The sequence below is a fragment of the Polyodon spathula genome, chromosome 6, assembly GCF_017654505.1.
Source record: "Polyodon spathula isolate WHYD16114869_AA chromosome 6, ASM1765450v1, whole genome shotgun sequence".
NCBI classification, from domain to species: domain Eukaryota; kingdom Metazoa; phylum Chordata; class Actinopteri; order Acipenseriformes; family Polyodontidae; genus Polyodon; species Polyodon spathula.
Genome location: NC_054539.1, coordinates 15,957,006 through 15,969,725, shown reverse-complemented (window position 1 = coordinate 15,969,725; position 12,720 = coordinate 15,957,006). Strand labels below are relative to the sequence as shown.

At 36.0% G+C, this 12,720-nt stretch overlaps 1 protein-coding gene across 1 annotated transcript; it reads left to right on the top strand.

The window, feature by feature from the left end:
• Positions 1-1,044: 1,044 nt before the first annotated feature.
• LOC121316652 (interleukin-22 receptor subunit alpha-2-like) lies at positions 1,045-10,045 on the top strand. The gene is made up of 7 exons (XM_041251692.1): positions 1,045-1,127; positions 1,720-1,852; positions 1,974-2,152; positions 2,344-2,495; positions 3,588-3,756; positions 5,570-5,713; positions 9,876-10,045. The coding sequence occupies exons 1-7, from the start codon at positions 1,082-1,084 to the stop codon at positions 10,043-10,045; spliced, it is 993 nt and encodes a 330-aa protein (XP_041107626.1). The 5' UTR covers positions 1,045-1,081.
• Positions 10,046-12,720: the final 2,675 nt, after the last annotated feature.

The window sequence follows — 12,720 nt, the reverse complement described above, 5'->3', positions numbered from 1 at the left end:
AAATGCGAGTTAAAATTATGATCGTGATGAATAATTCACGTAATTTGTCAGCTCTGTTTGAAATAAAATTAAGGTGATCAGAATTAGGCATAGGCAAGATATGTAGGTTAAAAACAAAAATTGTTTTGTAATTAACAGCCTTTTTCTGAGTTTAATTATGAAAACAGACTCATCTCAATTTGTCGTAGGGATGTCACCTTGTTATAAATAAGACCCGAAAACTTCAAGCCCTATTTGTATGTGTCCATATTTACTTTTTCCAAAATACTTGTTTTATTTATTTTCATTAATATGAAATCTATAAATAGGAAACATAACACATAATTTTAAAATAAAATACAGTGCATGGTGAGATACTATCACATTAATTTACACTGTTCACTGCGCTGCTAGACGCATTAAACCCGACTAAACATGAAATGGTACTTCAGTGTGGACACTTTGAGCTGGATTAATTATAACAGTTTCGAGTACGGTTCTTGAGAGAGGTTATGTATTGGACAGGGCCTTAGAGTAATTAGGTTGGTCTTGATTTCAGTCTGTAAATTCTTAAAATGAATTGACACAATTAACCCTATCCAATACTTTAAACGCAGCACAGTGACCAGAACTAGAGAAGGCAGTTGAAAATTAATTGGAGATAGACTTAAGACAGAAGGAAGGAGACACTACTTTACACAGAGATGGAATAAAGGTATGGAATGGGTTACCTAGCCATGTTGTTAATACTGAATCATTGTAATTCTTTTTTTGAGATAAATCAGCAATTTGAACCGATGAATCTAGATATGAATGTGTATCAATGATTATGCTAATGCATATTATGTTAATTTAATTCATATCTAAATAATTTTAAAAAATATATAATAAGTAAAGGTATGCATAAATAAAATACCTTTTTTGTTCATAAAATATTTTACTATTGGAATGTGTAACCAGCTAGGTTTAACTGACCTAAAGGAAGTGGCGTGATTACATTGTATTCAGTCTTGTTCTGCTATTAAATTGAGGAAGGAGATAAATTAATATATCGGTGCAAAGTTCCTCAGTTTAAGTCACTTTGTAGAAAACAAATGCAAGTATGATTTTACAGTTTTGCATGGTGCTCTTCTTCTCCATTGAAATTGGTAAGTACAAAACACATTTGCAAGTACATTTATTTGTTTATGTATTTATGACCTTTATGTATGTATGTATGTATGTATGTATGTATGTATGTATATCTGTATATATGTATGTAGATCTGTATATATTTATGTATGTATTTAGTCCTCTATCAATATTACCACAACCCGATAACATTTACAAACACCCCAAAAAATATTTTAACCAAACAATTAATGGTCAGACTTATTTACATGTATTAAGCTATTCTTTTTACTATATACTGTAGTTTCATTTTACCTACAAATAGTATGGGTCGGCATTTACTTATACTTAGTGAAGTGATTGTTGCAATTTAAGAATAATTACAACATGGCAAAATGAAATTTACCTAAATCTTAATTTGCTGCGCTAGGGTTGTTTCTCAATATGAGAATGGGATGACTGGGTAATCAGTTTCATTAATATCAAACTTGAATAAATCAAAAATAGTATTATCTATGTATTTATTTATTTAAATGCTGTTTTTTTATTTTCATAATCAGCTTATCCAAGAGGGAGATAGACAACAGTATTTGCAAGTAATATATCGTTTTTTGTTTTATTTTGTTATAGGCATTTGCTCATTCCAAGACTCTTTGAAGCCTGTTGATGTAAAATTCTTCTCTATAAATCTTATAAATAATCTGCATTGGCAACCAGGGAATGGAAGTAGTAATGCAACACTCTACTATGTGCAGTATAAAATGTAAGTATTCCATATAGTGCACATGTTGAAATCAAAGACATTTCTTTTTTAATATAGCCCACAGAGATCCAGTACCAATAGTGTGAAAGGCCTGTTTGCTTAACATTTATGTACTTTTTAGTTACGGGGACTCGGACTGGAAAAACAAAGCAGAATGCTGGGGTATCTCTGCAACTTCTTGTGATCTCACAGCAGAAACAGCAGACTACATAGAAAGATATCATGGGAAGGTGAAAGCAAGAGATCTTGACGTTACTTCTGATTGGATGGAGACTAGCAGTTTTGTCCCTTTCGATGACAGTAAGTGTGTCAATGGGAAAACTGTGAAAAGCATAGCATATTATTTTATACAATATCAATACAATGCATTTATTGGTATGCTGGCTTTGTAACTTTGTGCAAAATGTCTTCATTGTCCTGAATTAAAAATTGCAGCTAATTAATAGCTAATTAATTAATAATTAATAATATATATATATTTTTTTCTGAAGCTGTAATTGATCGTCCAAAACTGAAGGTAACACCAAAGGTTAACTCCCTGAAGATAAACATTGCTCCTCTTGACACCCAGAGAAGGAATCCTTCTATGAGGAAAGCGTTAGAGCTAAAATACTTAGTAACACTTTCACAACCTGACAATCAGGTAAGGAATTACAGTTGAATTACAGCTGATCTATGTAAAATTGTTTTATATTGTATTTGTCAGTTTTCTTTTACCCACCATATATTTAAAAGTAGAACTGACACACATATACTTAGAACCTTTCTATTAGTGTGTAAATGCAATGGTAATACCAGGGTCGTAGCCAGCCATGCAGAATCACAGAGGCACGTGCCTGTGCCCCCCGCCACTTAAGTGTTTATAGTGGAAGAAAAAAAAAAAGATATGACGACATTATTATATGTTGTTTATTTAAATGCAAAAGTTTAGTTAAGTTTTTTTTTTTTTTTCTGAATAAGATACTATTCTAGAATATTGAGTACCTGAGGTTCTAAATTTGCAAGACCTGTGTGGTTTTGTACAGTGCAACTAAGTAGCTTTTTCTATGCATTCAAATTCAATATAAAAGAACATAACAATTGTACTAATGCCAGAATGTTTGTTTTAGACACGCTACAGTTTTAAATCCTTATCTATTAAACATGAATTTTAACAATGATGTCATTATCCAAATACAGAGAAGACAGGAGTGCTTGCATACCTAACGTTTTGTGTGATATTAATTCTAATTATAATAAGTTCCGAGTTATACTCATGAATACGCATTTGACTTGGCCACAGCCCAATGAACGTGATAGCACACTACCAGTGTCAATCACACACTCTGAAATAAACCTTGAATTACCCCCCTTACTTAAAATGTAAGTCAAATTCTTCTAAATAGACCAGAAGGGATATTTAGGCTTTCTGGTTTTCAGATTTTATTTCACAGCGCTAGATGCACACAGCCAGGGTTGCTTTTTATTTTGCGGCAAAGCATTGTGTAAAAGGACCTAAACAAATATTTATTAATATGATTTTAACCGAGGTGCCTCAGAGCTGGCTGCGGCCCTGGATATGTTTAATATAAGGAAGGAGATCTTTTTAGTATATATTGTATATACTGTACACATTCAATTGATTCTACTTAAACATACCCCCCACAAACCCTAAAATGAACTTTGTTGTAGTGTATGCATTGAAAAATTGAGGTAAAACTAAAGATGCCATGATTTTTTATTTTTTTTTCTCCAGACATATACAAATGAAAGAATTTCTAAAAATAGAACGATATCTATTTCAACATTAACCCCAGGAACAAAGTATTGTATCTCTGTTAAAACACAATATTGTAAAACAAAAGCACCAACCTCTTGTAAGAGCAGTAGAGCAAGTGAGAAGTATTGTGCAACAACTAAGAAAGGTAAGATCGATCACAAATGCACATTTGTTTTCACAGTAAAGAGACCCTTGCCATAATACATCTATTTTTATATCTACAGTTGTGTGGTTATGATGATACATACTTCGGGGTTGTGAGGCTAATGCCAGACGCGGTCATAATTCTGCCATGGAGTTAGGCTGTATAAACTAAAACAACAACATTAAACAGTAGGGGTGTTAAATGTTCAGAGTTTAAACGTTTCCAAAGTGTCAACCGTTTTTAATTTTGCTTAATCGTTTAAACTTTGTCAAAAATGTGCAGGTCAAATATTAAGAACAAGAGGGTGTCTGTAAATAATGGCTGCCCGAGATTTTTTTTTTTTTTGTTGTGTACTTCCTGCTTTTGTCATATGGCATCATTGTCATTGGAAATTCACCTCCCAATGTTCAGCATACTTTTGCTGGCGTGACTAGCAAGGTCACCTTTGGGAGCTCGAAAAAGGCTAAGTTCTGTCTGGGCATATTGTGATAAAAAGGGAGACCAAAAAGTAAAATGTAGGCTAAATCACAATACATGTATTTTAAATTCAGCTTGCCTTAGGCCTGTATTACTCAGTTTTTTTAGACAATATTTAAGGAGTTCTTAAGAAGAAATTTAGGATGATTGTAGAAAAATTGAATAATTGAACCTAAGAACAATCTTAGGAAGATTTTAGCTATTTTCTTACATACTTTCTTAAGTTTTGTCTTAAGAAGACTTTCAAGAATACTGCCCATGGCTCACTGCTCCTCTGTGAACTCTGCCATGATTGAATAGCATTGTGGGATACACGATACTGTTTAACATATCGTTTCTGTACATTAGCATTAAGTGCAGCTTAGTTCAGTTTGCTGCTGGAGCTCCTTATGAAACCACAATGCACCAGAGCCGCTCGGAGAGGCAGAGGAAGGCATGCTCTCGTTAAGAGTGTCGAGGCGAACTTAATTGTTTCAGGCGGCGCGCTACTCATGTACTTAATTGGGACTTAGTCAAAATTTTGTGCTTGAATTGAGTTATGCGGTAATATATAAAAAGACATTTGTTTATAAATAATTAGTAGCACTTTCTTATAATGTTTATTTTTTAAATTAACATTTAATAAACTTTATATTTTTAAAAGTTTAAGCATTTAATAAATGAAATAGAATCTAGCACCCCTACTAAAAAAGTATATGTACATTTTAATAAAGCTTAAACTATTTTTTTATGAGGATCTTGCATTGATTTTTTTCCCAGTAAGTATTATCTATGCATGAGTGGTCAAACTAATATAACTGATATACCAGGTTTAACAGGTATATTGAGATAATTATCTATTTTACGACCTGGCTGAAGGTTTATGTGGTTCAAATAAAAATAAATACGTAGTTAGAACAAAGATGATAAATTGCAGTGATGCTCTCTCTTTGTCCATTTCAGATCAATAACTTGTTTCAACCAGATGCTTAAATACCTAAGTTAAGAGCTATGTTAAAAGAACAATTTAAAGAGTATGTAGCAAGGTTCCGGAAAATACAGCGCTGCACGCCCCCACTTGTTGCTACAACTGTTCAAATAACGTACTTGTCATTTTTCTGAAAGGCCAGAGCTTTCTTGATTTTTTTTTTTTTTTTTTTTTTTTAATTTTTTTTTTTTTATTTATTTATTTATTTATTTTAGTGGACAGATCTCGAACCCCAGTGCACTAGAGCAGCCATGTCGGGGACGTGTCACGCTGTATTTTTCAGAACCTCGCTACTTACTCTTTAAGCCCTGGTTGGAAGACTCTGGATTAAATTTTGTTTTATTCATCCTGTTTTATTGCTTTTCACAGATCCAGTAACCAGGAGGATAATTAAGGCTTTGATAGGCGGTATATGTGGGGTCGTGTTTGTCTGTGCGCTTAAAGTAATGTTAATATTTATTTATCGGTACACATGTCGACCCAAAGCGCTTGCCAGCCTCCTCGGTAAGTATGGTAAGTATAAGATACACACACACACACACATATATATATATATATATATATATATATATATATATATATATATATATATATATATATATATATCATATATATATATACATACATACACACACACATACATTTATATAATTTCTTGTATAATATAAAAAATGTTTTAATGTTTAGAAATTCTCCAGTTAGACCTACAGGTACATATTTCCGTCTATTGTGAGAGCTCAGTGGTGATTCAAAAAAGTTGAACAGACTCAGAGACTCAGAATAAAAGGCTTGTTTCTTTAATAAGACATTCTCAGGTATTGTAGCTCATTGAGTTATTGGTAGAATTATTCAGGCAATTGTGATAATTACGAGTTTACAATGCAAATGAATAAAGGGATGTGCAGTAACTATAAGCAAATTAAATGTATCCACTAGGAGGAGACAGTTGGCCAGGGATGTGCTTCAAAATGCCGTCTTCTGGTTGATACAGAACAAGATTGCATTATGAATGTAAAAACAGGATTCCTATTAGCTGCATGAAATAGAATCATCAGCAAGCCTTCCCCACAGTGTAGGAAGACACAAAAAATAGCACCTGCTGAGGAAAGCAATTGTCACTTTATAAGTTTACAGCCATTTTACTCACATTGCAGGTCTCAATGTCTAAGAAAGAAACTCTGTTGGATTCAAAAGAACATAATGTGGAAGCCTCTAAAAGCGCAGAAGATCGTAAAATGCTACTTATAGTGGAAAAGAATGTGTATGTTGGCTGCCCAGTTAATCCAAGGTATGCGGCTCAACTGCAGATGAAGAACCATTTCACTAACACAAGTCACAGTGCTATTCACAATCAGTTGTATTACATGTTGCACCACAACCCTGCATATACTGCCCAACACGACTCTACAGGAGAATCGCCAGTCTTAAGAATGACATGGGTGTGTTCAGAAGGGATGCTACAACCTGAATATGGCAATGTGCAAAATGAAGAAGATCGTCATGAATATGGCCATGTTCAAACAGTTGAAAATGTGTCTGAACCTCAGAATATGATAAGCCCAGGTCAGAATGTGGGTAACTCCGAACATCAACCTGGTTACAGTAATGTAGGAAATCCTAAAAAAACTCTGGAGTATAGCAATTTGAAATAAACCTTGAACCGCACTGAGTTTACAGCACCAATCATAAATACAGTACATTAAGACATGTAATTTGATTCGTATTGTCCAAAATGATTACATTTTCTTTTTGAACATGGCCCAATATGCCTTCGCTGTTTTGTTTTACTTTAATTTACAAATATAGGGATGTTGGATTTTGTATTATTTTAATATTGTATCTCTGTGTTATCAATAATTTTTTGTACATAAGAATTGTTGTCAGTCAATTTTAACTAGCCCTGCTTATCAGGGCCGGAATAACCCATCACTGGGCCCTAGACAAGCATACACGTGGGGGCCCCCTACCCCTGAACAAATAACCACACACACATATACAGTACATACAAACACACACACACACACACACACACACATTACATTATATATATATATATATATATATATATATATATATATATATACACACACCCACCCACCCCTCTATATACATTATAGCCCTTATAACTAGACCTCCACCCTTTTACAACAGCTGTAATTCTCAGTATTAAGTTATTATGAATGACTGAATGAATCTGACAGAAAATTAAACTGTATGGGATATTCTAAATAAATTTCAGAATAAAAAAGGAAAAAAAAAAACTGAAGCCTACGTTAAATCTTGCAGCACAGCTCCACAATGACTTTTCATGATTTACTGAATAAAAAGGCAACAGTTGAAACAAACAAGGACACCATATGAAGTTGAAAAAGGTAATATATAGAAGGAGCTCAAACTATTGTTCACTAATGGTAGCTCCATAATAGTCCACGAAAAAAATAGTAAAAACAAACATACCTGTACATAGTTGTGTAGTCAAATATGTTACAGTTTACTGCACGCAAAATCGTCAATAATGTTTCTTGTTTTTTGTTGATCGGGTGGGGTTTGACTCGCTTCATTAAATAAAATACCTTTTTTCTCCAGAGCAGAGAAATCATCAATGTTTTAGCATACAAGTAAGTTCAGGTGTTACATATGGTAGATTTGTGTACCCTATAAACCCTATAGAATTCTGTTCTCTTGATGATTCCACACCAACACAGCTGCATTTTGTCAAAGATCGCTTGACGTCAATGCATGATGTTTCTGAACAGTGTTTACATGTAAAAAAGTGAAAATCATGGGTTTCGTAAATAGAGCAATGCAGGAGGCTGAACATAAGAACATAAGAAAGTTTACAAAGGAGAGGAGGCCATTCGGCTCATCTTGCTCGGTTGGCTGTTAGTAGCTTATTGATCCCAGAATCTCATCAAGCAGCTTCTTGAATGATCCCAGGGTGTCAGCTTCAATAACATTACTGGGGAGTTGGTTCCAGATCCCCACGATTGTCTGTGTAAAAAAGTGCCTCCTATTTTCTGTTCTGAATGCCCCTTTATCTAATCTCCACTTGTGACCCCTGGTCCTTGTTTCTTTTTTCACGTCGAAAAAGCCCCTTGGGTCAACATTGTCAATACCTTTTAGAATTTTGAATGCTTAAATCAGGTCGCCGCATAGTCTTCTTTGTTCAGACTGAATAGATTCAATTCTTTCAACCTGTCTGCATATGACATGCCTTTTAAATCCTGAATAATTTTAGTCGATCTTCTTTGCACTCTTTCTAGAGCAGCAATATCCTTTTTGTAGCGAGGTGACCAGAACTGAACACAGTACTACATGAGGTCTTACTAATGCATTGTAAAGTTTTAACATTACTTCCCTTGATTTAAATTCAAATTTCATAAATTCCTTCTTCAATTTCAGTATCTCCCATATGGTATTTATAATGCACATTTGTTTTGCCTGCATGCAGTACCTTACACTTTTCTCTATTAAATATAATTTGCCGTGAGCGTACTGTACATCTAGAAAATCAGTGATGTTAAATGTGCTATTTTATTTTGCCACAGAATTCGTTTTGTCTTATTTACGATATGTGTTGCAAGGTGCAGCAGAACTTAATGGCAGTGCTTGAGAACACAGCGGGGCTCGGGCACAGAAATATTGCGCGTGCATGTCCAGAGATCTTTGAAAAACTGTATCTGCACAGGCAAGGAATCATGTGGGTATTAAGAATTCTATGGAGTACAGAAATCCGCGTATCACGTCAGAACAATTTGATTTTGGGACACATGCCTCGGTTTGAATGTCAGACAGTGTTGGAGCGTTGGAGAAGCTGCCAGGTATCCTTTGTGTGCCACATAAAAATGTAGCATTGTCATTTTATTGTTTTAATACCACATTTCTCACTCCTTAGCTACGATGGCACACAACATTTAGATTTAACCTGCCTACCAGTTTAAGTTTAAATTGGATTGTTCTGGTAACATAAAAAAATATTTGTTTAAAAAATTTGAAGAAATTTGGCGGAAGAAACGTTCCAATTAGTTCCACTTTTCTCCAGTTTGACAGTTAGAGAATGGCATACAGCAAACTGATCTCTTAGTGTAGGCTAATGTCTTTGTTGTGTAAAAATTGAGGTATTGGGTATGTAACAGGGACCATGTCCCGTCACTGGCTTCTTGGATGTATGTGTATGGTTTGCAGGAGAGAACCAGATGCTCCACTTGTGACGTGCTGCCAGCTGATTTTTATTTTACAGGGGATTATAGCCGATCTGGTGGGCACTTCCTGGTGGAGCATGCTCCCAAAATACACCTCTGCTTTGAGCCAGGGCAAAACAGTCCGTACGTCTGTTTTAAATGCCATGACGACTGAGTGTAAAACCAGGGTCAGAGAGTGACTTGTTATTGTATAGGAAAAGGATAGGGATTAGTGTCAGGATTTTAGTATTGGGAATGTATAGTGAGTTTGAGGTATGTTTGCAGGACCTCCTTTAAGGACCTTTTATTTTACAGCTGTGTTTTGCCAGTGTTTTCTTTTTGCTTTTTGTTATTCTATCATTTTACGGCCATCCGGTCGCTCTGATTGTTGGTATCGGCCTTGATTTTTTGTTTTTGTTTTCTTTTGTGTGCGCTGTAAGTGCTTGAGTGGCATTTGCAAAGAAGCCTGACGGTCATTTGTTCCCATCTTTCAGCGATGATGAGGATCCCCCCTCCCCCTGTGAATTGGAAACTACAGCAGCCAACTAAAATGATGGCCAAGGATGACCCTGAGGCACACCTTCAATTATTTGAGACAATGTCTAGCAGTACCATGTGGCCGGCTGAGCAAAGGGCTCAGACGGCTGTCCAGGCATGGGAATAGTGGATTTAACGATACCCCTGACCAAGGTGTCCCTTGAGAAAACAACATTTTCGACTCCCTTTGGGTTGTAGTAGTATGCAACACCATTTGGGTTGCACAGAGCACCGTCCACTTTCCAGCGGATGATGTACACCGCTGTCTACATAGATGACGTTGTCATCCACAGCATGGATTGTCTTAGTCACTTATGTAAGGTTGCAGCTGTACTGCAATCCTTGCGGGAGGCTGTGCTCACTGCAAACCCATAGAAGGGTTAAATTGGAATGAGTGAGATGAAGTATCTGGGGTTAGTATTTGCGGAGTATCGGTTGGGGAACATGCAAATCAAGCCACTGATTGCTAAGGTTCAGGCCTTGGCTGATTGCCTGGTTATTACCATCGTATGTTTGCCTGGTTGTTACCATTGCTGCTATCGTCCGTGGTCTTTGTTTTCTTTTGTGTGCACTGCCCGTGAATAAAACTGGGCGCAAAGACACCTGGCAGTGTCTTTCGGCATTTGCACCCACACCCCCTATCACAGGGTGATACCTAGTATTGACTATTTGACTTGAAAATTATTGAACGATATTATTTTATGTGTGCTGTAACTTGGCCAACCAGGATTTTTAAAGCAAGAGAACAAGTGTGAAAAAGAAAGCGAGTGAGACTGGAGAGAGGTGTGGAATGTGTGGAGGTGTAGAGAGTGGTGTGTTAGAAAGTGGTGTGCTAGATCTTTTACAAGTGGAAAGGCCAAGTAACTGAGCCTCACTGGAAATATCTGCTCCGCAGACTGCTTTGTGACTCTTGTATGATGTGTATTCTGCCATTTCTGATACTTTATGTATGAATACAAATCAGTCATAGCAGTGACAGGAAAATGCTTTGTTTATTGAAGTTACGTTTGAGAATGCCTGTGTGTTTATTATGTCTCTTATCTATGATGCATTGGAATTTCAATTTCTTTGCAGCTTTATATGAGGACATGTGCTTGACAGTATTAAGGAGATCAACCATTTTTTTTTTTTTAAATGGGTGTTTTTGTATAAATTAGATTACTTGAACAAAAGTAGACACACACAGCAAATTAAACAGTCTAACACAAACAAATCACAAACATAAAAGAACGGTAAGGTCAGGCTGAGCAATTGCCTTCACTGATCCTTATCTTTTAGTTTGGTTGGTTGGTTGGTTGGTTGGTTGGTTGGTTGGTTCCAACCGGCTTCTAACGCCTCCAAGTCTCCCTGTCGGGTCTCTCAGACTCTCCACTACTCTCAGCGTCCACAGCCCCCCACCCTTGGAGAGTGGTGATTACTCTGTTAGTCCGATTATAAAGAGAATTGGCATCTTATCTCTGACTACGTATAGTGCGCAGCACTCAGTCCCTCTCATTGATCATGGAAGTAAGTCCGGATCATTTATCTCCTGACTACCTGCATTTCACGCGTGAAGGCAGGGAGAGGAAGTTAACCCACTCCCTGCTGAATCAACACAATATTAATATATATTTCGTCCGCCTGCATACATTTAAAGAAAAGTGCTTTTCACAGTTCTATTTACATAAATGATAATAATAATAATAATAATAATAATAACAACAATACACATATATACATATGGGGCGGGTCACTTTGCCACATACATATATATATACACGTGGGCCATGAGTTACACAGCACTTGTTTTGCATGCGCCCACAACCTACCATGGAACCCCTTATCCATCCATCACTAGTTTTTTTAATGTATTTTTATATACCTGTTCTGCATGGTGCTGCTACAGTATATGTAAAAGATCCAGTTCATCTAAAATGTCAAGCTGTTTGTTCCACACTGACTCACACACCACTCATCCTCAAGGTGCGCCTACGTATTACCTTATTTTATTTTGATGTTAGTTTGTAAAGTCTTTTTTAGTGGTGATAGATTTCTGACCATATTAAACAGCTACAGTGGGCAATTGCAAAGTGTGTCTTCTGGTAGTTTATCAAAGAGTATGCAGCTGCTATAAACTGAAGATACATTCAAGGGAATCTGGAGCAAAGGAAGAAAGTAACCATTCAGCCAAAACCCAAATGAACTGAACTCTAAATGCTGAGACATGGATCATTTATTACTGTGTTTCTTGCAATAAAGGTCACCGGACAGTAAAGTAAAGAATGAACCAGAAAGCGTTTGACAAAGTCCTGCATAAAAGATTAATTCTCAAACTGAACGCAGTAGGGATTCAAGAAAATGCATGCACATGGATTAGGGAGGGCTTAACATGTAGAAAACAGAAAGTACTGATTAGAGGAGAAACCTCAGAATGGAGTGTGGTAACCAGTGGAGTACTACAGGGATCACTATTAGGTCCTCTGCTATTCCTAATCTACATTAATGACTTAGATTCTGGTACAGTAAGCAAAAACAGGAGGAGTGACAAACACCGTTGCAGCAGCAAAGGTCATTCAAAATGATCTAGACAGCATTCAGAACAGGCAAACACAAATGACATTTAATAGAGAAAAGTGTAAGGTACTACACGCACTAGGCAGTTGTACACGACACAAGTTGCTGTATTTTAAGTTTGTACTGTGTAAAGCTACCCTCTTTTACTATACATAATGACATGAGTGATCCACAGCAGTGTATTATTTGTCTTATTACATAAAACATAAAGCTTTAAATAATCTTCAACATGAATACAATTTTATTTTG

What these genes read in the sequence shown, in the direction of transcription:
- LOC121316652 (XM_041251692.1), top strand. Translation starts at nt 1,082, where the DNA reads ATGATTTTACAGTTTTGCATGGTGCTCTTCTTCTCCATTGAAATTG. An exon ending in CTTCTTCTCCATTGAAATTG is followed by an intron (nt 1,128 to 1,719) that starts GTAAGTACAAAA and finishes ATTTTGTTATAG; the next exon opens with GCATTTGCTCATTCCAAGAC. An exon ending in TTTCACAACCTGACAATCAG is followed by an intron (nt 2,496 to 3,587) that starts GTAAGGAATTAC and finishes TTTTTTCTCCAG; the next exon opens with ACATATACAAATGAAAGAAT.